General features: G+C 41.8%; 1 protein-coding gene across 7 annotated transcripts in view; it reads left to right on the top strand.

Moving 5' to 3' along the window:
- Positions 1–25,090, top strand: part of gramd4a (GRAM domain containing 4a) — a 179,016-nt gene that overhangs the window by 10,903 nt on the left and 143,023 nt on the right. For 6 of the 7 annotated variants that reach the window (XM_086010287.1, XM_086010284.1, XM_086010286.1 and 3 more), the window contains exon 2: positions 10,974–11,184. In XM_086010287.1, coding sequence (XP_085866413.1) covers positions 11,023–11,184 — 162 coding nt within the window. In that variant the 5' untranslated portion in view covers positions 10,974–11,022. Of the gene's footprint in view, positions 1–9,444; positions 9,606–10,973; positions 11,185–25,090 lie in introns of all 7 variants that reach the window. The other variant, XM_086010288.1, reaches the window with a different exon arrangement.

Here is a 25,090-nt window from a genome sequence, read left to right on the forward strand (position 1 = left end):
CCAGCATCCTGGTGAATCGAATAACTAGGGCTGTAGATAGGGCTTTAAACTAAGGAAAAAAAAGGGGGGGGCAGTGGTGGGGTCAGGTGAGGGGAAATTTAGAAATCTAAAGAGAAAGTTCAAGGCAATAGAGCAGTGTAGCAATTTGGGTAAAAATAAGCAGAGTGTGACGGGAAGGGACAGGGAGTATAACGGTAGCAGTACAGCAGAGAATAAGGTCAAAGCAGGGAATAATGGTAAAAAAATGTAAATGAAAGGCTCTTTATCTGAATGCACGAAGGATTCGTAACAAGATAGATGAACTAGTTGCACAAATAGAGATAAATGGGTTTGATCTAACAGCCATTACAGAGATGTGGTTGCAAGGTGACCAAGGTTGGGAACTAAATGTTCCAGGGTACTTGACATTTCGAAAAGACAGGCAGAATGGAAAAGGAGGGGGAGTAGCCCTGATTGATAATAAAGGATGACATAAGGACAGTAGAGAGAAAGGATCTCGGCTCGGAAGATCAGGAAGTAGAATCAGTATGGGTGGAAATAAGGAATAACAAGGGGCAGAAAACACTGGTGGGAGTAGTATATAGGCCCCCTAACAGTAGCTATACTGTTGGACAGAATATTAATCAAGAAATAGTAGGAGCTTGTAACAAAGATAATAGTGGGGACTTTAATCTTCATATAGACTGGACAAATGAAATTGGCAAAGGTAGTCTGGAGGACGAGTACATGGAATGCATTTGGGGCAGTTTCCTAGAACAATAAGTCATGGAACCAACCAGGGAAGAGGCTATTTTAGATCTTGTATTGTGTAATGAGACAGGGTTAATTAGCAATCTCATAATAAAGGATCCTTTGGCACAGAGTGATCATAATATGATAGAATTTCACATTAAATTTGAGAGTGATTTGCCTAAGTTCGAAACTAGAGTCTTAAACTTAAATAAAGCCAATTACATAGGTATGAAGGGCGAGTTGGCTAAAGTAGATTGGAAACATAGATTAAAAGGTATGGTGGTAGATAAGCAGTGGCTAGCATTCAAAGAAATATTTCATAATTCTCAACAAAATTCATTTCATTAAGAAACATAAACCATACGGGAAAAGTGATCCAACCGTGGCTAACTAAAGAAATTTAGGATAGCACTAGATTGAAAGAAGATGCTTATAATGTTGTGAAGAATAGTAGTAAGCCTGAGGATTGGGAGAGTTTCATAAACCAGCAAAGGATGACCAAAAAATTGATAAAAAGGGAAAAAATAGAATATTAGAGAAAACTAGCAAAAAATGTAGAAGCTCTCACAATCTGCTTTTATAAGTATGGAAAAAGGAAGAGAGTAGCAAAAGTTAAACGTTAGTCCCTTAGAGGCTGAGACAGGAGAAATGATTATGGGGAATAAGGAAATGGCAGAAACGTTAAACAAATATTTTGTATCTGTCTTCACAGTAGAAGACACAAAAAGCATACCAAAAATGGTGGGAAACCAAGGGTCTAATGAGGATGAGGAACTTAATGTAATTTATATAAGTAGAGAAAAAGTCCTAGAGAAACTAATGGGACTAAAAGCCGATAAATCCCCTGGACCTGACGGCCTACATCCTAGGGTTCTAAAACAGGTGGCTGAAGAGATAGTGGATGCATTGGCTTTGATCTTCCAAAATTCCCTAGATTCTAGAATGGTCCCAGCAGATTGGAAGGTTGCAAATGTAACACTACTATTCAAGAAAGAAGGGAGAGAGAAAACTGGAAACTACGGGCCAGTTATCCTGACATCAGTTGTTGGGGAAAATGCTGGAATCCATTGTTAAGGATGTGGTATCCGGGCACTTAGAAAATCATATAACATGGTTAGGCAGAGTCAACGTAGTTTTATGAAAGGGAAATCGGGTTTGACAAATTTATTAAAGTTTTTTGAGGATGTAACTAGCAGGGTAGATAAAGGCGAACCAGTGGATGTAGTATATTTGGATTTCCAAAAGGCATTCGATAAGGTGCCACATATAAAGGTTATTACACAAGATTAGGGCTAATGGGGTTGGGGGTAACATAGTAGCATGGATAGAGGATTGGTTAACGGACAGAAAAGAGAGTAGGGATAAACTGATCTTTTTCAGGTTGGCAGGCTGTAACTAGTGGGGTGCCGCAAGGATCAGTGTTGGGGCCTCAGCTATTTACAATCTATATTAATGACCTAGATGATGGGACCGAGTATAATGTATCCAAATTTGCTGACGATACAAAGCTAGGTGGGACAGTAAGCTGTGAGGAGAACAGAGTCTGCAAAGGGATATAGATAGACTGAGTGAGTGGGCACTAAGGTGGCAGATGGAGTATAATGTAGGGAAATGTGAGGTTATTGACCTTGGTAGGAAGAATCAAAAAACAGATACATTTTTAAATGGTGAGAAACTTTCAAATGTTGGTGTTCCAAGATTTGGGTGTCCTTGTGCAAGAAACACAGGAAGCTAGCATGCAGGTACAGCAAGCAATAAGGAAGACAAATGGCATGTTGGCCTTTATTGCAAGGGGGTTGAAGTATAAGAGTAAGGAAGTTTTGCTACAATGTACAGGGCCTTGGTGAGATCACACCTGGAGTTCTGTGCACAGTTTTGGTCTCCTTATCTAAGGGAGGATATACTTGCCTTGGAGGCGGTGCAACGAAGGTTCACTAGATTGATTCCTGGGATGAGAGGGCTGTCCTATGATGAGAGATTGTGTAGAATGGGCCGATACTCTCGAGTTTAGAAGATTGAGAGGTGATCTCATTTAAACATACAAGATTCTGAAGGGGATTGACAGGGTAGATGCTGAGAGGTTGTTTCCCCTGGCTGGAGTGTCTAGAACTAGGGGGCATAGTCTCAGGATAAGGGGTAGGCCATTTAAGACTGAGATGAGGAGGAATTGCTTCACTCAGAGGGTTGTGAATCTTTGGAATTCTCTGCCCCAGAGGGCTTTAATGCGGAGTCTTTGAGTATATTCAAGGCTGAGATATAGATTTTTGGACTCGGAGAATCAAGGGATATGGGGATCGGGCGGGAAAGTGGAGTTGTGGTCGATGATCAGCCATGATCTCATTGAATGGCGGAGCAGGCTCGAGGGGCCGTATGCCTACTCCTGCTCCTATTTCTTACGTTCTTATGATTTAATGGGTGCTCATATTTCTCCAGTGTCTTGCCTTAGTAGCCACTCTTTGTATATGAGGGTAGCCAAGATGTTGGTGGGCTATTTGATCATGGGGGATATCTTAGACAAGGCCATACTTATCCATTGTGTCAGTTGGTAGCACTCTCGCCTCTGAGTCAGAAACTTGTGGGTTCAAGTCCCACTCCAGGGACTTGAGCACATAAAGCTAGGCTGACACTCCAGTGCAGTGTTGAGGGAGCGCTGCACTGCCGGAGGTGCCGTCTTTCGGGTGAGATGTTAAACCGAGGCCCCGTCTGCTCTCTGAGGTGGACGTAAAAGATCCCATGGCACTATATCAAAGAAGAGCAGGGGAGTTACCCCTGGTGTCCTGGCCAATATTTATCCCTCAGTCAACATAACAAAAAAAAAATTACCTGGTCATTATCACATTGCTGTTTGTGGGAGCTTGCTGTGTGCAAATTGGCTGCTGAGTTTCCTACATTACAACAGTGACTCCACTTCAAAAGTACTTCATTGGCTTTAAAGCGCTGTGGGACGTGTGGTTGTCGTGAAAGGCACTATATAAATGCAAGGCTTTTTCTTTTCTCACTGACGTGCATACAGAAGAATGTTCAAGCAGGGCTCACCAGATGGTAATCGCGAGCTGGGGTATTAATTAATTTTATTCCTGTTGTAAGTCCTCGGCCACTGCTACGGTCGTGCCCTTGTTGAGCTTAGCTCACCTGAGCACAGGAGAGAGATTGAACCTGGAATCTTCTTGCCACATCGCATTGCTGTATTTACATGCTCAGGGAATAGGTGTGTTTGACTCTTTTTCATTTTGTAAACTGCTGTTGTAATTCAGGGCTGTTTTTTTATGAAAGAGGGGGAGGAAAGGGGATGGCACTTATCATCCTGACCTCCACATTATGTCTTTGATTTCTGTAAACCCATTCTGCTTTGAAGTTCGAATGAGTAAATGTTTTTATAGTTTTGTTTAGAAAGGGTCACAGTGTTTACATGTGGGTCTGTATAAATTAGAAATGACAAGTACAAGTCTCTACCGTGTAGTACTTCACTTGTGCAAGTGTACAACCACTTCCAGTATGCTTTTCTAAACATACTCCTCTTGGTCTCGGTTGGCTAGTATTTTTCATTGCCAAACATATGCAAACTGTGTTTGATGACTTAATTTACCAAAACATTGCTAATTAGAGTTGCCAACTCTGATTGGCCATATTCCTGGAGGCTTCATCACATGACCTCCAGCCTCCAGCCACCCTGCCCCCATGCTCCTGTCCTTGGCCACCTGACAGCGCACAGCCTTCCCACACCAATTAGAAAGTGAAAAGACTCTTTGTTTCCCATTGGATGATTATTGAATTAACCAGCCTTTTCACCCCTATTTCTAATGTTTTTATATAACTAATAAATGTGTTCAAAGAAAATGGGGGGGGGGGGAGTTGTGTGCAGCAGTGTCTAGGCGATTATCTTTAATATCTGGAGACTCCAAGAGGGTTAGCAACCATATTGCTAATCCATTGATCCTATCATTGTGACCTCGTTAAGAAATACATCTTCAACCTGCCCGTTTTTAATGAAAATAATAGGTTGAAGCAGGGTTCCTTGTTTTCACTCCAATCCTGTTGTTTTGGAACTCAGTCAGAGTGTGTGCCATCGGGGGAAGTGAGCTGGCTGGATCTGTAACTGTTTGATTGCACTCTTGCTTTCTTTCTTTTTTTTCTCTCCCCCACCCCCATATTACCAGATACCATGTTGTTCAGGATCGTGTACTACCTTGTGATAATCTTTGCGTCACACAGTGACATGCACCAGATGATGGCCGCTACAGTGGCAGCTCCTATGACTGGCTACTTAGTTGTCTTTGAATGTTGCTTTTATTTCTTGTGAATTGGCTTTATGTTGGGTTGAATTGTTTTATTGTAAGTCCTGTCACAGCTGTGGGTCTGTAATGTTTTAAATTTCATGTTTTAATTGAAGATAACTGTGCAAACAGTAATGTAAGTCCGTGGTTCTCAAACTAGGGTCCGTAGAGACGTTCTGGGGGTCCATGAAACATTGACCAATTATTCGTTGGAGAAGATCTCTGAAAAATTGCAGATTGTAAAAATGAACCAGTGAGGATAGGGGAGGAGGCGGGACCTGAGTGTTCAAGTTCGGGTTCCTTCCAGTGACCTCATTAGGGTTTGTGGGAGGAGAGTGGAGGTTGGCTGGCTGGTAATGCGGCAAAGGGCGACTTAAAAATAGAAAAGTTACGCCAAGAGTTGGTAAGTTTTAAAGTTCAGCCAAAGGCGAGTCACCATCTTTCACTGCAAGTCTCCTGCTAGCTTCGTGCAGTCTGCTGGAAGGTTGTTATTCGTTATTTGAAGTTTTCCTGAAACAGTTGCATGGGATAATCTTGGATCATTAATGTCGGCGAGGTGGAACCGGCACTGGGCCGAATCGAACCGAAATCCCGTTACCAAGGCAGCACGGATTTATGTGCCAGAAAGTTCTGGTAAAGTTACGCGTTGGAGAGCCGGGGCCCATCAGGTTGTCCGGCTGTTTGTTTGTGGGGAGAGGCGAGGAGAGTTCAGATTCGCGGGTCACTGACTGGCGACGGCAGGGTGCGGACTGGTTAAGAGCTGGAAATGCAGGACTTGTTCCTGTAGTGTATGTAACCTGTACCACCTTAAGAGACTACCTTAAGGTGATGAACTACTTTCTGATGGCTCCTGTATATTGTAGTACCGGTGGTGACCACACCGGTATATAAACTCTGTGGAGCAGTTTGTATTTCAGTTCAGCCCTGACCCTCAATTACTAAAGACCTGTTTAAGTATTCTGTTGTCTGTGTCCAGTTATTCAGCATAACTACATTTGGAAAACACAGACTCAACAGTTCCTGACCCACTGAGAACACCCTGATCACGAAAAGAACATGTTTGCTTGATGTGGATGTCGGCGGACGGGTGTGAAGCAGACACTCCCCATCACTCAAGCAGCTGTATGTTTTGGGAAGTTTTTTTTCATCTTGAGTTCATTTTAATTTCATTTCTTGAGCATTGAATTAAAATTGAGGCTTTTGCTAATTTCAAATTACATTTATAAAAAAAAAAGTTTGAAATTAAAATTTGTAGATGAGCAGTAGTTTTTAGGACGGTTTTTAAAATTAATGTGAGAAGTAGGAAAGTGAACAGGCACAGCTTTAAATAAATTGCAAGCCGATCCCGCTAATGTGAGCAGTTCAGATCATGATTAAAGTTCTGAATCAGAAGTGCCATACAACTGTCGTGTGCACTATTCACCCTTCCAAAAATTCCCAACAACATACATTTGTGAAACATCATTTTTTGCTATGGCAGCAATGAACATAAGAACATAAGAAATAGGAGCAGGAGTAGGCCATTCGGCCCTTCGAGCCTGCTCCGCCATTCAATGAGATCATGGCTGATCTTCTGCCTCAACTCCATTCACCGGCCCTATCGCCATATCCCTTGATGCCTTTACTAGTCAGAAATCTATTGACACCCAATGACTGAGCCTCCACAGCCCTCTGGGGTAGAGAATTCCAAAGATTCACTACCCTCTGTATGGCCTACCCTTTATCCTGGCCCCTGGTTCTAGACTCCCCAGCCAAGGGAAACCTTCTCCCAGCATCCACCCTATCAAACCCTGTAATAATTTTGTATGCTTCAATGAGATCCCCTCTCATTCTTCTGAATTCAAGAGAATACAGGCCTAGTTTACTCGATCTCTTCTCACCCGACAGTCCCGCCGTCCCAGGAATCAATCTCGTGAATATTTGTTGCACTCCCTCTATGGCAAGTTTATCCTTCCTCAGGTAAGGAGACCTAATGTGCAACAACATGGGCAGCCAGGGTGTTGGGGTTGACCAGTAGGTTACAGTTATGCACTGAGGACACAAGAGCCTGTAAGGGGATATAGACAGGTTAAGTGAGTGGACAGTAAAGTGGCAGATGGAATATAATGTGGGGAAATGTGAGGTTATTCACTTTGGTAGGAAGAATAGAAAAACAGAATATTTTTTAAATGGTGAGGAACTATTAAATGTTGTTCAGAGAGATTTGGGTGTCCTCTTGCAGGAAACCGAGAGTTAGCGTGCAGGTCCAGCAAGCAGTTAAGAAGGCAAATAGTATGTTGGCCTTTATTGTAGGGGGGTTGGAGTACAAGAGTGAGGAAGTCTTGCTACAATTGTACAGGGCCTTGGTGAGACCGCACCTGGAGTACTGGGCACAGTTTTGGTCTCCTTATGAGGAAGGATATACTGTACTTAACTTGGAGGTGGTGCAAGGAAGGTTCACTAAGTTGACCCCTGGGATGAGAGGGCTGTCCTATGATGAGAGATTGTGTAGAATGGGCCTGTACTCTCTGGAGTTTAGAAGAATGAGAGGTGATCTCATTGAAACATACAAGATTCTGAGGGGGATTGACAGGGTAGATGCTGAGAGGTTGTTTCCCCTGGCTGGAGTGTCTTGAACTAGGAGGCATAGTCTCAGGATAAGGGGTCGGCCATTTAAGGCTGAGATGAGGAGGAATTTCTTCACATACAGGGTTGTGAATATTAGGAATTCTCTACTCCAAAGGGCTGTGGATGTTGAATTGTTGAGACATTCAAGGCGGAGATAGATAGATTTTTTGTATTCCTAAGGGAATCAAGTGATATGGGGATCAGGTGGGAAAGTGGAGTTGAGGTCAAAGATCAGCCATGATCTTGTTGCATGGCGGAGCAGGCTCGAGGGGCCATATGGCCTACTCCTGCTCCGAATTCTTGTGTTCTTATTGCAGTGTTCAGTTGTACATCAACAAATCGAGTGTGGCTACTTCTGGTCCATACACAGTGAGGGGGTAAGGAGGTTTAGGTGCAAGCATAATTACATTCAGGCATATGGCACAAGTTCTCAGAGCTGGTGTACAGCAAATGGGAAGCATTGTCCAAACTGGTGTTCAGTTTTTTTGAAGGTATCCGAAGTGTGGAGATGATCCATTTTGTTGTGCCTTCTAGAAATTGCTTTGTATCTTTCTCACTTCAAATAAAATCTCTATAAAGCACACCATGTATCAACTTTACAGTTTTGCTATTTTGTATCTTGAACTTGGTATGTTTTGAAGAATCCGTTTGATACCCTCCCCTACAATAACTATATGTAGCAATTGGATTTGCACACTTGCCCTTTGTTAATATGTTGAAACGGATTTTTTTGGTCCTCAATCTGGTTCAGTACAAACACTGAGTCGAATACTGGTTTAGTTCAACAGTTGTTTTATTCTGTTGTCCCGGGAGACTTACTCTGATACAGCACCGTTCTGACTCCAGCAGAGTCTCGACAGGTTCCACCAGAGCAAGCAATCTTTCATACAGTGGGTCACATTATTATACTTTACTTTTGAAAAGACATTAACACATCGTACATTCTACACCAATCCCGAGCGAGGCACGTACACAGTTTAAAGTGATGTCCTGGCCTGGCAGTTTGAAATAAAGAAGTCACAGTTCACTGAATGGTTTATAATATAGAAAATATGCAGGTAATGGTTTCACGATCACCTAATCATTATGGTAATGCATGGTAATGTGTTTTCGGATCGCCTATTGTCAGTATACCCTTTGCACTCCACCCTACATTGTTCCACCAGCAAGGTGTGACATCGTGGGTGCCAGCCATATTAGCATTTTACTTCTTGCTGCCTTCAGTTTCTTGAATTAACATGATCATCTCTCACAATATGCAAGTGACTCAGCGATGTCGACATTGCACCTCCATTTTAGGTTGGCAGGGTCCTTGGCCATGCGGAGCGAGTTGTTACCTTACTTTTGCATTCTATATTCTCATTAATATGCCAAAAATAACCTCTAGTTTTTTGTCACTGCAGATATTTTAATTATTAAATCATCCCACATTATTATTGCTCCCCCTGCACAAAAATAAATGGGGTCCAAAGGCTTGAATTAAAAAGGAAAGATCGGTGATGATAAATTGTACATAATGGACGAGAAGAGGACATTTTTGAAAACTGTCTCCAAACATTAATACTTTTAATATTCTAATAATTATTTGTAGTTTTTGAGGCATTGCGTCTTTTAGTAGGTCTTGTGTGAAGTAGTTTTGGCCATGAATTGTTAAATGAAGCTGTTCCAGTTGGTTGCACTGAATCAGAAGGTTCTTCATTCAAGCTCTATTCCAGGACTTGAGCACATAATCTGGGCTGATACTCCAGTGCAGTACTGAGGGGAGTTCTGCATTGTCAGAGATGACCTCTACAGATGAGATACCAAATAAAGGCCCTATTTGTCTGTTCAGGTGAACATTACAGATTGCAGGACACTTGTAGAAGAAGAGCAGCAAGCAACACTCTTGCCTCAACCAGCACCACCAAAAAAAATAAATAACTGGGCCTTCATTTCATTGCTGTTTGTGGAATCTTTTGCATTAATTGGCTGCTGCGTTTGCCTACATAATAAGTGAGTACACTTCAAAAAGTCATTTGTGTGAAGCACCTTGAGATGTTTCTCAGACATGTTGAAATACTCTATAAATGCTTGTTGGTCTTTGTCTTTCACCTGAAGTGGTAAATACACTGACCCTCCATAAACCCACCTCCTTGACCAAGCTTTTAGTCACTCCTAATATCTCCTTCTTTGGCTCGGAATCTATTTTTGTTTCATTATGCTTATGTGAAGTTCCTTGGGATGTTTTTCTAAATACAAGTTGTTTTTGTTGAACCATAATGTCCAAGATGGTTCCACGTTTAATTCCTGGGATCTATGCCTCATTAGCTGGTCTCCGCTGCAGTATGGGAGTTGTGCTATAATTGGTCTATGTTCTTTTGTGTAAGGAAGGGAGGATTGGCCAGAGTTTCCATTTTGAGTGGATATAGGCATTTGGTGGTGATAACACTGGACTTGGCTTCAGTGCTCCCCACTGTTGAATAGATTGCAGGCATTCACTGTCTAGGCTTACTCACACCGAATGGCTTATTGGATGAAGCACCAGCGAATGGTCACTGGAACCATAGCTATATATGAAGCATGCTTTCCTAATAAGCATATACAGTTCGTCTCGGGCGGTGGCGCAAAATGAGCTGCAATGGAACTGAATATCAGATGCTGTGTATAATGTACAGCCGACCTGATACCGCCCAGTTTTGATTGCTAGCTGTAGCTACTAGATAGAAAGTGTGGACCACATAAAGATGAGTGTTTTCAGTAAACGTACTTGCGGTTTTGTAACATGGCCTGCTATTGATCTCGCCCTGAACTAATATACTTTACATAACTGAATAATTAATCATTTGTCTTTTAAACTGAAAGTATATAGTTGTTATTGTAATGCTTGTGACCTGTTTTGTTATTTGCAAAAGGCTGACAATTTTCATTTGTTTTAAAGTTGATGGTAAGTTCTGGTGAGAGCAGATAGGTGATGGTTTTCTCTCTGAACAGGTGACAGGGAGTCTGTTAATTATAAGTGAATTTCTTTTCACTAATAGGAAGGTGGTGTAGTGACAGCAATGTGATTTAATTTGTGGGTGGGTCTAAGCTGAATTTATATAATTACTTTATATCATTATACATTGGTGGAGATGTAGTTATGGTGGTTGCCATGTCCTATAATAGAAGATAAAGTACAAATTTCTCTTTTTGTATAAGACTAGTCATCAGCTTGGAATCTTTTAAAATCTTTTCTGGCTCATATATACTTTCTGTTAATTTCTGTGGGAACTGGTTGACTTCTTAAAATGTACACGTGGTTAAATAGCATGAATTGGTAGCTTAATGGCTCTGGATTCACAAGAGTATTTTGTAAAGGTGCTGTGTTTTCCTCTCTATCAGGAACAACATTCATCATGTTAAAGTGAAGGAAAAGAGCTCCGTATTGAACATGCTAAAACGATTGGACAAAATAAGATTTAGAGGACAGAAGCGGGATGAAATACTCGATCTCGTAGAATCTCCCAATGCATCAGACAATGAATGTGGTGATGATATTCCGGCAAAACCTGCTCGATGCTCTACAAGAGATTCAGAGGAGCTAAAGGACCCTGTAAGTATTCATTTTTAAAAGTGACTCTAACGACTGCTGTTTTCCATGGTTAAGATTTCTTGGTATACAGTTAAGGCAGTGATACTCCTAATACAGTCCAGAGGTCTTTGTAGCCCATTTTCTTGTCACTTGTGGCCTGGTCCAACTTGATATTCCATGTTCATTCATGGCATGCCCAGCTGCATTGATAATTGAGTACAAAGCAGAGAACTTTTAAGGCTAGAAAGAGGTTGCAAATGTGGAAGCCAGGGGTTGGTCTTTGGACCTTGCTGGTTTTAATGTATTCATGAATTGGATGAGAGTATTGTAAGAATTTATAAGTTTTCAGAAACTACTAAATTGTGACACAGAACAAATTTTCAGGAACTGTACTACCAGATTCAGAAGGTTTTAGATGTTGAGGTAACTGGGCCAGTAGATGGTAGCAGCAGTTGAATGTGCATGTATCCGGGCAAAGAAAAAAAAAAGAGGGTCTAATTGTTAAAATGAAAGATTCGTGCAGTGCGCTGATCAAGAAAGAGATTCAGTTGGTTTTATGGTTAAATCTACGAAATTGTTAATCCTCTGAAAAGGGCAAATTAGATACTGGGTAGTGTTATCAAAGTGATGGAGTACAAACCTGAAGAAATTGTACTTTTGCTGTAAAATATATTAGACCCCCATCTGGGGTAGTATGTACAGTTCTGGTCATTTAATCATAGTATTGCCCTGGAGCGGGTACGGCGTGAGCAATGAAGATTATAGGTATCAAGAAAACTAGGTAATGAGAAATGGTTAAGGAGAGTGCATTTGTGTTCTTTAGAAAATAAGTTTTCAAGGCTCTTAAGGGGCTTACCTAAGATGTTTCAGGCAAATTATTCACTATGATGAAGGGTTCAGTTACTGGGTGACATGAGTTCTAAAAATTAGGAAGTTATGAATAAGGATAAATGTAATTTGTTTTTCTGCAGAGTAATAAACTTTTAGAATACAGTATGTCATCAGGGAATACCATTGAAACAGGCAGTATAGATGGTTGAAAAGGCAATTAGATGCTTTTTTTCCCCCCAAGATAAAAGGGTTTGAGAGATGTGGTGAGTAGCAGGTTTGTTGGGGGCCCTAGATTTATCTTGTTCCTAAAAATATTCTTCTTGAAAACCTGATGCGAAAAATGTTTAATAACTTGAGTGGCATAAACTTGGATGCTGAGGCTCTCCGATGAAAGCAAACCGCCTCCAAGAGGTATCCTGAAAATGCTGCTACTTTTAAGTAAAGAATTCTTATGTCCAAAGAAAGTTACAGTTTACAGAGGGGGGAGGGAAACTACTGCAGGCAGAAGAAAATACTAAGTGACCACCTCTGTAAAATGTATTACTGTAGATAGCTAGTGGATCTGCTGTGTGTTGCTCATGGAAAATCTGGAAAAATGTGGTGAGACCATGAAAGGTAAGTGATAATGATGAACTGTGTTTGATTTGGCTCAATTTTTTTTAGAAACCAGTGAGAAAAGCATGGCAGACATATTTAAAGTGTGATGTACTATACGCCAGGTTTTGAATATATTGCTAATGTATCTGCCATGGCATTGCTCGCAGGAAGTCACAGATATGCTGTGCAGGAGAGGAGCATAATTCACAACATATTTTGCTAGCAATTTGAGCTGTGCAGCCTTGCCAGTCCCTTTAAGGCCACAAGGCCTAATAGCTGAAAATAAACACAATGAGGTCAATAAGAGGGTAATTATGTTCTGTAGATTGATAGGGCTTTAAACTATTCAAGATTCAGGAAAGGGTAAATTCAAAACCAGCAAGAGAAATGTTTAGGCTGTAGAGCAGAGTAGCGATTTGGATAAAAAGAAGCAGTGGGTCAGGAAGTGGTAGAGAGCTCAACAAAGGTGTTACTGACTACGGTGACATCAGGGAAAAATAGAAAAAAGTTAAAGCTAAGGGCACTATAGCTGCATGAAGCATTCGCAGCAAAGTGGATGAATTAATAGCACAGATAGAAATAAATGGGTTTGATGATATAGCCATTATGGAGACGTGGTTGCAAAGTGATCAAGGTTGGGAACTAAATATTCCAGGATACTTGAGGGCTAGCCCTGATAAGGGATGGGGTAAAGACAGTAGAGAGAAAGTATCTTAGCTCGGAAAATCAAGATTTAGAATCGGGGAAGTTCTCTTGGTACCCTGGCCAACATTTATCCCTTAACCAACACCACGAGAAACAGATTAACTGGACATTTAAGTACAAAACTACAGTGACTACATTTCAAAAGTAATTTATTGGCTGTAAAGTGGGTTGTTCTCCTTGGAACATAGAAGACTAAGAGGAGATTTGATAGAGGTGCTTAACATCATGAAAGATTTAGATAGAGTAAATGAAGAGAAACTGTTTCCAATGGCTGAAGGGTCAGTAACGAGAGGGCACAGATGTAAGGTGATTGGCAAAAGTCCCAGAGGCGACATGAGGGGAAAACTTTTTTACGCAACGAGTGGTTAGGATCTGGAATGTGCTGCCTGAGGGTGGTGGACACAGGTTCAATAGTAGCCTTCAAAAGGAAAATAGATAAATACTTGAAGGAAAAAAATTGCAGGGATATGGGGTAAGTGTGAGGTGGGGGGTGGGGAGACTAACTGGATTGCTCTTCGAAAGAGCCGATGCAGATTCAATGGGCCGAATGGCCTCCTTCTGTGCTGTACGATTACATGATTCTATGATTAGTTTTCATCAAGTCTTTAGATAAATATATCATATTCAAAACATTTTCATTGACAGTAATGTTCACAATTTTTGTTGAAGAAACACAGTAAATTTGTTAGGCAAGACCTCTTTCCAATAATTTAACGCTGTCTCCAGCTTACCATACCATACTTATCTAGGTGTTAAATGATCTCTTTCAAGTTGCTTTCCGATATTGGCCTTACTGGTCTGCAGTTTCCTGGGTTGTGACTATGCTCCTTGTTTAAAGATTGGTGTTATGTTAGCTACCTAGGTTACTTTATTCCAGATTTAGTCAGATTAGCTTAATGGCTTGTTCAATGGCATTTTTCTCATAACACCACAGAGCACATTTTATTTTGCGTGTTTACTTGTTTGACCTCTGACACACTCATTTTGGATTGTAGTGAATTTTCTAATTTAATTAGATCTAGTCCCACGGCACTGTGCATGGATCAAAATAATGGGTGTGTGGCTACTTATCCTGGTTAAGCGGTAGGGCTCTTGGAGAGTGGGCCAAGCTATGTCTCTGGTACATGGTGCTGGGAACACGATGGCCTTCACTCTCTCTGAGCATGGGCCCCAGAGAGTCCTCTTGCAAGTGGGTTGGTTGATTTTAAAATAATTGGCAAAAGAACTAGAGGGGAAATGAGAGACTTTTTCACACACACGGTTGTTAAGATCTGGAGTGCACTACCTGAAGGGCAGCAGATGCTATAGGAAATTTAAAAAGGCAATTGGACATGTACTTAGAGGACTAATTTGCAGGGTTATGGGGAGAAAGCTGAGGTGCAACATTCCCACTAAGCTGGATGGCCGCACAACTGTCTTGAGGTCCGGGACTGGCTTTTCAAATGGGAGATTTCCCACAAGCGTGAAATTTTGAATGGACCGCGCAGCTCGTTAAAAGGACTGTGCACCCAAAGAAAAAATTAGGGGAAATATCGCTGGGGTGTGGAGCTAGATTGGACAGCTCTTTCAAAGAGCTGGTACAGGCATGACCGGATGAATGGCCTCCTTCTCTGGTGTAAGATTCTATTCCAAGCTATGAACTCTCTGCAGCTGCAGGGCCAGCCTTGGTGGAGTACTGTGGAAGTGCTGCTTTTCTGAAAGAACCATGCATAGACACATCTATCCCAAGCTTAATTTGCAGCTTCCATGTCACTGCTGTGGGTGCACAGACCTGATAACTTCAGTTACATCATGGAATCTTCTCGTCTTTCGCCTCATTTGGGCAAGCGACTCAATAACTATTCCCATTCATGAGACGATCAAGGTCTGGATGGGCAGCCATTTCAGCTGTCGTCATGGCCCCTCTGATTTGGGGGGTGGGTGCTACACTGCAGATGGTCTTGAAATTTCCACTCTATATAAGGATGTCTGCAGGTTCTACAAGCTGATCATCAACCCCTAACTCATGCGACTACTGAATGTCTCTGTACTTGCCGTTATTTATTAGAAGATTCTGGGTAGATCCACCAATGACTCCAACAACGTATTGTACTGAGACACCGCCCTTCTTTCTTAAAATCTGGACCATGGGAGATCTGGTTCCTTGACCTCACCAGCTGGGGAGGGAGGTGACCTTGCCGTTGATGAGGGGGTTTCCTGCTCTTTCCTCCACCTGCTTCTGTCCACCTGTGCTTTTTGACTCATCACATGCTGTCTGTCTAAACCGCCCATGGTAGATGTCTCTGAACTGATGAGTGGGTAGGGTAACTCCAGTGATGGGGTGCTAGCTGTGCCGATACTGATGCTGCTACTTGTGGGGCTGTTTTCAACCAAGACCTGGGAGAACCAGTTTGGATGTATGGAAATGTTATAAGTAAGCATTTCACATGATTCTCCTACTCCTTGAAAGAATGAGTGAGAATCCTTCTGATAGGATGATGCATTGCAGTGTTCAGGAAGAAGCTTTGGGATCCAAAACTTTTTCCTGGGACTAGTCCTCCTGCTTCTTCATCTCACGCAAGCACTTAGGGTGTGGCTCCTCAAAGTGGGTGAGGTCTTTTATGGAGGGATGCCCTCGTTCTGTTGCCAAATGTTGCCTTTATCATGGATTCTTTCTCCTGTAAGAAATGAAACCAGAATGAGGGTTATTATGTACTGATGAGTGATGGTTACAAAGCCCACTTCAGAACAGAGACTGGTAAGTCAGAGAAATATATCATAGGAACATAAGAACAGGAGTAGGCCATTCAGCCCCTCGAGCCTGCTCTGCCGTTCAATGAGGTCATGGCTGATCTGCGACCTAATTCCATATACAGTACCCGCCTTTGGCTCATATCCCTTAATACCTTTGGTTAACAGAAAGCTATCAATCTCTGATTTAAAATTAACGAGCATCAGTTGCTATTTGCGGAAGAGTGTTCTACAAATAAAGGGTGGTAGAAGTTTAGAAGTGTTTCCTAATTTCACTCCTGAAAGGTCTGGTTCTAATTTTTAGACTCTGCCCCCTAGTCCTAGAATCCCCAACCAGTGGAACTAGTTTCTCTCTCTCTCCTCTCCTCTCTCTCCTCTCTCTCTCCTCTCTCTCTCCTCTCTCTCTCCTCTCTCTCCTCTCTCTCCTCTCTCTCCTCTCTCTCCTCTCTCTCCTCTCTCTCTCCTCTCTCTCCTCCCTCTCCCTCTCTCTCTCTCCTATCTGCTCTCCTTAATATCTTGAAAACTTCAATCAGATCACCCCATAACCTTCTAAATTCTAGGGAATTCAACCCTAATTTGTGTAATCTTTTTGTAGCTTAACCTTTTGAAGTCCGGGTATCATTCTGGTAAACCTACGCTGCACTCCCTCCAGGGCTAATATATCCTTCCCAAGGTGTGGGGTCCAGAACTGCTCACTGTACTCCAGGTGTGATCTAACCAGGGTTTTGTATAGCTGTAGCATAACCTCTACCCCCTTGTATTCTCGTCCTCTAGATATAAAAGCCAGCATCCCATTAGCCTTTTTGATTATTTTCTGTACCCGTTGATGACATTTTAATGATCTGTGTACCTGGACCCCCAAGTCTCTTTGGACCTCCACTGTTTCTAGCCTTTCACCATTTAGAAAGTACCCTGTTCTATCCTTTTTAGGTCCAAAGTAGATGACCTTACATTTGCCTATATTGAAATCCATTTGCCACAGTTTTGCCCATTCACTTAATCTATTAATATCCCTTTGTAATTTTATGCTTCCATCTACACTGCCTACAATTCCACCTATCTTTGTGTCATCGGCAAATTTGGATATATGACTTTCTATGCCATCATCTAAGTCATTAATAAATACTGTGAATAGTTGAGGCCCCAAAACAGATCCCTGCGGGACACCACTAGTCACCTCCTGTCAATTTGAGTACCTACCCATTATCCCTACTGCCTGTCTTCTGCCGCTCAGCCAATTTCCTAACGAGGTCAATAATTTGCCCTCAATTCCGTGGGCTTCAACCTTAGTGAACAGTCTCTTGTGTGGGACTTTATCAAATGCCTTCTGGAAGTCCATCTAAATAACATCCATAGACATTCCCCTGTCCAGTACTTTAGTCACCTCTTCAAAAAATTCATTTAGGTTTGTCAGGCATGACCTACGAAAATTTTCGAGGTGTTCAGTCACCCTACCCTTAATTATAGACTCTAGCAATTTCCTGACAACAATGTTAGACTAGCTGGTCTAAAATTCCCTGGTTTCTCTCATGCGGAATTAGGAGGCATTCCAGCTTGGGAGCTTTTAGCAGCGCGCCTGTATCTTCAAATCTTGTCATGGCCTTGCACCTCCATATCTCTGCAACCTCATCTAGCCCTACAACCCTCCGACAACTCTGTGCTCCCCCAACTATGGCTTCCATTTGATTTGGCTCCTTAATGGAATTTATCCTCATCGTGCTGAATAAGCAAATTTCAGTTTGTTCAGGTTTTGCTTCAGGCTTAAAAAAACATTTTCAATATTTTACTTATTGCAATAAGCCAAGTTTAATTTGTAAAGTGCTCAACTGGATTCAATGTATTGTCAGTTCTGAGCGATTGGACGGTAAGTCAATTCATTAGTTGATTTTACAACTAGGCAGGTTCATGATAAAATATTTTGATCAAGATTAAATTCTCTTGTTGGAACAATGTAAATGGAATGTATCTTGTTGAAGAGAAAGGCCGAGAAATTTGTCTAGGGCGGTGTCGCAAAATGGGCTGCATCAGACTGCAATGGAACTGAATATCGGGCACTGCACATAACTGGTGGCTAATCTGATACTGCCTGCTTTGCACCACCGCCCGAGACGAATTTCTAGCCCAAAGAATTGTTGAGCGAGAAGTTATGATTTTTTTTAAACAAGCAGTCCATTAAATAAAATCAACTTGCCTAGCTTGTTCTTAATTATAGTATTTTCAGTTTAACTGACAGTAAGATTGCTGCCATTTTTTTTTAAGTAACATATAATGCATACCCAGTATTTCTCCATACCAAGTTTTCCCAACTGAATTAAAAACATACTCTGAATATTCCTCCTTGCTCTTATAACTTTTCATGTCACTATTGTGATTAATTGCTTGATATTGACCTGAGACAGCTGAGGTTATAATCGCTTCCTGAGAGCTAAAGGATCATTTAAACATTTTTAGAGAAGAAATCAATGCTATTATTGTTACACATGCACCATCGTAGAGAGGACTTTACAATTTCACTTTCTTCCCCCACCCCCCAAAAAATCCTCTGACTTTATTGAGAGATGAGAAGCAAACCTGCAGTCACCTACACCAGCCAGAATTATCATTTCATCTGGAGACCAGAAAGTCTCGTGTTCAATTCCTGGTCTGTGCTGAGTGAGCTGATATTAAGCAGGGCAGCAGATGCTACAGTTGCTGCACCTAGGCTAGAGAGGGGAAAATCAGTCCGGATCCCTTCAGTGTGTATCTGGTGACAGGTTTATCTGTGTGGATAGCAGAAGAGGATTGGACTGTGCTTTAAAGCCTGCCTGGGGAAAAATGCCCTGCTGGTGCTTGCCGTCAAGTCTGTCATGATGCGGTGCCAGAGGGCTGTCTGCATTTGTGGAGCTTTCCTTGCCTCTCAACCTCTCTTTCCCCCTTTAAGATGCTCTTTAAAACCTACCTCTTTCACCAAGCTTTCCATCATCTGCCCTAATTTCCCCTAATGTGGCTCGGTGTCAAATTTTATTTTGTAACACTCCTGTGAAGCGCCTTGGGATGTTTTACTAAGTTAAAGGTGCTATATAAATACAAGTAGTTGTTGCTGTTCAAAAAATGACAGGAAAAATAGAGTACAGGAAACTCTCGATTTACCGGCACCTAAATATCCAGAAATCTCTGTTAACCGGCAAAATTCAGGAGTAGGTTCAGGTAAGTTTTACTTCATATTAGTGGCAGTTCCTGGATCTGTGGCTGTGTAACTGGGGTGCGTGCACTTGTTGCTAAGCAACAGGGACGCTTGATCTGTGCCCGGAGTTCCTGCACATGTTGCTAAGCAACAGGGAAGCCTGGATTTGTTGCTGTGTACGGAGCTCTCGTACCTTTTCACTATACCTCTCTGTAATCCGGACTTTTTGATAAACCGGCACCACACCGGTCCCATCGGTGCCGGATAATAGAGTTTCCTGTAAATGCTACAGAATGTTTTACAACAATGCATTTTATACTTCAGCACTGCATTTATCTTGTGCATACCAGAGAACAGATGGGCTCAAGAGGGATTTACAGTTTATTGATCAGAGAATTGGGTAAGTGTGGTAGGCCAGCTGTAACTCATGCTGCCTTTGAGCTTGAGAGTGCGCGATCAATGAATTTATCCTGAGATGTGCTGCAGGAGAGAGGTGAGATTGAGGGGTCTGTTGTGAAGGTGGGGTAGATCTGTCAAAAAAGCGATGGCCTTGTTTGGATATGTCCTGTTTCAAAAAGTTCTTCTGCTACTAATACAAACAGGCACAGCATTAAGATTCCTGTTTGACATTTTTACACATGTGGATATTTCAGAAAAGGCGATGCAGAAATGTAATTTGGATTCCGTGAATGCACACTGGTTGCAGTCTATCCCTGATAATTCCAAGTCATTTTTGCACAAAATAAAATTAGAATTATCCAATAACTTTAATGTAAATAACACAACAAATTTGCAAGTCCGTGCTTAAAATGTTTTGAATTAAGCTGCTTTCTATTAAGCATAGACTGTGCTATCCCAGAGAGTTGTAAAGAGTGTACAGTGTAGGTTTGCCAGGAATGGGAAACTAGTTATGAGAAGAACTTGAGATATTAGGATTAATTCCACTGGAGCAGAGAAATCTCTAAGGAGATTTAATATAGGCCTCTAAAAATTTTTGGTAAATGAAGTGAAATTGGATCCATGAGCCCCGATTCTAAGCGAGAGGGCAGCGTAAGGCCAGCAGGGCAAGCACCGACTCGCCGGCATGAGGCTCAGGCCATTTTAACTCCTGGGCCTCATTACCATAGTCCGGGCCTGACATCCACCTGAACCTGGCAGGAATTATGTGCAGACCAGAGGCTGGCTGACGGGAACAGGACAAAGGCAGCAGGAGGCTGCTGCTGGGGACCCGCAGGAATGGTCCCCGGCAGTCAGGTGAGAGGATTGTGGGGGAGGGCAGATGCAATTGCTGTCGGGGATGGTGGGGGGGTAATGGGGACATGGTGAATAGCACACTGCTGCGATTTTTAACTCCCCACATCCCCGATCTTGTCGAGCGTGGGGTTAAAATCAGGGCTTTGGACTCCAATCTGAATGAATTTGCATGTGATGATTCAATCAGTAAACTTGCATTGAACCAACTAAAACTGTTGGGCTTACTCAATACAGTGGTGCTGTTGCTGGATGTGCTTTAACTCCGATACTAAAGATATTTTACCACAACTGGTGCCAAATTATATCGGCTATTGAAATGTGAAAATACATAAATGTGTTGCTTAAAGAAACTAAGGCTTTTCATGATATTTATTGGGATATAGAATTGCTATCCATTCCATTGTAGGCAGGCTTGGATGACGCCACCTTAACTGGAAATAATAAGAGCAAATCTCGGATAATTTCATTGCTACTAGCAATTAATTCTATTGGTAACATTTTTTCATTTGTCTAATTAAATGGTAAACCAGCAATTAAAGATTGTATGTTAGATGTAATTGAAGTCTTTAAGTCCACAGTACTTTTTTGTGGGAGAATTGAATCTATTCTGATCACAGTGAGGGTCAGTTGTGCTTTTTTGTCATGTTCTCATTTTCTTATAATTCTAAATGTGAACTCCCCGTGCACAGTGATGATGACATTGTGCTTGGATGCTAACCAACCTCTCCCAAACATGACCTCTGTCTGTGTAGCTTCTGCGCTTTTGATTTTCCTGACATGGATGGCCCACCACCAGCTTAAGTCATCAGATCGTGGAAACACACAAGTATCTTCATCACCGTTGCAGACAAGAAGGAGAAACTCTGGGTAGGATAGTGGGGGGGCGGAGGGAAACGCTGAAAACATTCAATAAGTACTGCGTAGATTGTTGGGTCTTTCTGATTAGATTAGATAAAATTGGCTGAATGACCTTCCTCATCTGTATCTATCTTGTGATCATGTCAAAGTTTGTTTACAGTTTGCAGTATTTTTTCATGGTAGATTTCTCTGATTTTAGAGGTGAAAGGCTACAGTCAACCCTTTTGCATCAGTCATGTGAACTTAGAAAATGCTATTTGCCCATCAAAGACAGTTGTAATTTGCCCAGTTTCACTTCTTCTTCCTCATTTTCTCCATCAGCTGCTGAAGGTCATAACCCATACTATGTTAAATATGGGCATGCAACCATTCTTCATTTGTGAGCTCACCTAGCCAGTAAATAGGCTGTTTGGCCATGAACACGAGGGTGGGGGTTGCATCGTTTCCAAGTTCAATCCTGATCTCACTCAATATGTACATATGTATATTTTCCACAGGGGCCACTAGATAGAATCGGGAGCAGTAACTTTGGCTGGTTTATATTATTCTCTCTCTCTCTCTCTCTCTCTCTCTGTCTCTCTGTCTCTCTCATCTAGAAACATGGAGACCAATTGTAGTCTCTCTTGCATTGTGCTGGCAGAGATTAGATACAACAGCACACACCCAAGATTGAGCCTGAGGCCTTTCTAGTGCATATACACAGTGCAGTGCTTCAACCACTGAGCAGTCAGGGTGTTTTTTTCCCAAACTTCTCATTCATGCTTGGCTAAATTTTAAAAAGTTGTCTCAAAACGAGCTCTGGAATTCCCTCCTTAAGACGCTCCATAAAACTGCCCTCTTTGACCAAGCTTCGGTCACCTGCCCTAATATATCCTTCTCTGGCTCGCTGTCAAATTTTGTTTGATAATCACTCCTGTGAAGCGCCTTGGGACATTTTACTATCTACATGAAATTGGTTTACTAACCAATTTATATTAATGTAAAATTGTATCTTTAATTTAACTAATGTGAAGACTTGCAATAATAGATAGCCCTTGCTGTTTTAAGAAGAAAATGCATATTTTGTTTTTTGCTCGTGCTTTCTTTTTTGGTAGGGAAATTCAGCCCATCATGCCTGTGCTGGCTCTTCGGTAGAGATTTCCATTTAATCCTACTCCCCTGCTGTTTCCCCATAGCCCTGTAAATGCTTTCCTTTCAAGTATTTATCCAATTCTCTCTTGAATGTTACTATTGAATCTTCTTCCACCACCCTTTCAGGCAGTGCATCCCAGATCACAACAACTCGCTGTGTTTATTTAAAAAAAAAAAAAAAAAATGTCCTCATGTTGCCTCTGGTTCTTTTGCCAATCACCTTAAATCTGTAACCTCTGGTTACTGACCCTTCTGCCACTGGAAACAGTTTCTCTTTTTTTATTTACTCTATCAAAACCATTCATGATTTTGAACATCTATCAAATCTCCTCGTAACCTTCTATGCTCCAAGGAGTACAACCCCAGCTTCTCCAGTCTCCCCACATAACTGAAGTCCCTCATCACAGGTACCATTCAAATAAATCTCTTCTGTACCCTTTTCAAGGCCTTGACACCCTTCCCAAAGTGTGGTGCCCAGAATTGAACACAATATTCCAGCTGAGGCCTAACCAGTGTTTTATAAAGATTTAGCATAACTGCCTTGCTTTTGTACTCTATTCCTCCATTAATAAAGCCAAGGATCACATCTGCTTTTTTAATGCCTTCTCAACTTTGCCTTGCCAACTTCGAAGATTTGTGTTCATACATCCCCAGGTCTCTCTGTTCCTGCACCCCCTTCAAAATTGTACCATTTAGTTCATATTGTCTCTCCTCATTCTTCCTACCAAAATGTATCGCTTCACACTTCTCTGCGTTAAATTTCAGCTGCCATGTGTCTTCCCATTTCACCAGTCTGTTACTATCCTAACCATGGTTCACTACATTTCCGAGTTTTGTATCATCTATAAGCTTTGAAATTATGCCCTGTATACCCATGTTCAGGTCATTAATATATATCAAAAAGAGCAGTAGTCCTAATACCGACCCCATGGAAACACCACTGTATACTTGACTCCAGTCCGAAAAACAACAATTCACCGCTACTCTCTGCTTTCTGCCCCTTAGCCAATTTTGTACCCATGCTGCCACTGTCCCTTTAGTCCCATGGGCTTTCATTTTGTTAACAAGTCTATTATGTGGTAGTTTGTCAAACGCCTTTTGAAAATCCATATGCACAACATCAACTGCACTACCCTCATCAACTCTCAGTTACTTCAAAGAACTCTATTAAGTTAGTCAAACATGATTTGCCTTTAACAAATCTGTGCTGACTCTCATTTATTAGCATATACTTTTCTAAATGCCAATTAATTTTGTTCCATAATATTGTCTCGGTTTTCCCACCATCGACGTTAAGCTGACTGCCCTGTAATTGATGGGTTTGTCCCTCTCCCCCTCTTTAAGCAGGGGTCTAACATTTACAATTCTCCAGTCCTCTGGCACCACCCCCATATGCAAAGAGCATTGGAAGATTGTGGCCCGAGCCTGTGCAATTTCCACCCTTAGTTCCCTAAGTAAGGTAGGATGCATCCCATCTGGACCAGGTGACTTTTCTACTACAGGAAACTTTGTGCTATCCGGCACCCACGGGACTGAGCTACTGCCGTTGCCTCAAAACTTCCGGATAGACCAGCGTCAATGTTATCAGATAGGAGCTTTTCATCTCTGTATCTGACAACAAAGACTGTTGCTTAGCAACAGCTTGTCAGCACTCGGCCCGTGGCTTGGAAGCGTCTCTGAAGCTGTTGCTAAGATACAGAGACGCTTTCTAGAGCCTGCCGTATCTGACCACAAACACTGTTGCTCAGCAACAGCTTGTAAACACTCGGCCCAGTAGCTTGGAAGCGTCTCTGAAGCTGTTGCTAAGCTACAAAGACGCTTTCCAGAGCCTGCCTGTGAAAAGAATGCTAGGAGAAGAAAAAAAACCTAACCAAAACGGCTGCTGATTTCTGCCGTTAGATCGAAGTTGCCGGACATTCAACCTCCGGATAGCACAAAGTTTCCTGTATAAGGATTGCCAACCTTTTAAGATATTTCCCTCTTCTGACAGCAAATGCAAAAATATCTTAAAAATCACACTGAGAAGGGATCCCTTCCAATACTTACTTCAAGAACCTGTTTCAGTGTCCCGATCGTTGTGTTTTGTATTCAAAGTGATCTTCATTTCACCGCTTTTAATGTATAGAATTACATAGAATATACAGCACAGAAACAGGCCATTTGGCCCAATCAGTCTGTGATGGTATTTATAGTCCACATAAATCTCCTCCCACTCTTTCTACCTCATCTCAGCCTTTCAGCATACCTTTCTATTCATTTTTCTCTCATGTACTCCTCTAGTTTCCTTTTGAAACCATCCAAGCTATTTGCCTCTACCAATTCCTGTTGTAGGGAGTTCCACATTCTAACCATTCTGAGTAAAGAAATTTCTCCTTATTTCCTTATTTTACTTATTAGTATCTATCTTGTATTTATGGACCCTAACCTTGGATTCTGCCACAAGTGGAAACATTCTCTTTACATCTCCCCTGTCTAACCCATTCATAATTTTAATGATCTCTTATCAGGTCACCTCAAAGTCTTCTCTTTTCTAAAGAAAAATGCCCCAACCTAGTCAATCTTTCCCGACACTAATCTCTCCGCTCTGGTACTATTCTTGTCAATCTTTCTTGCACCTTCTCCAGTGCTTCTATGCCTTTTATATTGTATGGAAACCAG

This window comes from Somniosus microcephalus, chromosome 17 (genome assembly GCF_052327205.1).
Source record: "Somniosus microcephalus isolate GS21.2 chromosome 17, FLI_Smic_1.0, whole genome shotgun sequence".
Lineage (NCBI taxonomy): Eukaryota > Metazoa > Chordata > Chondrichthyes > Squaliformes > Somniosidae > Somniosus > Somniosus microcephalus.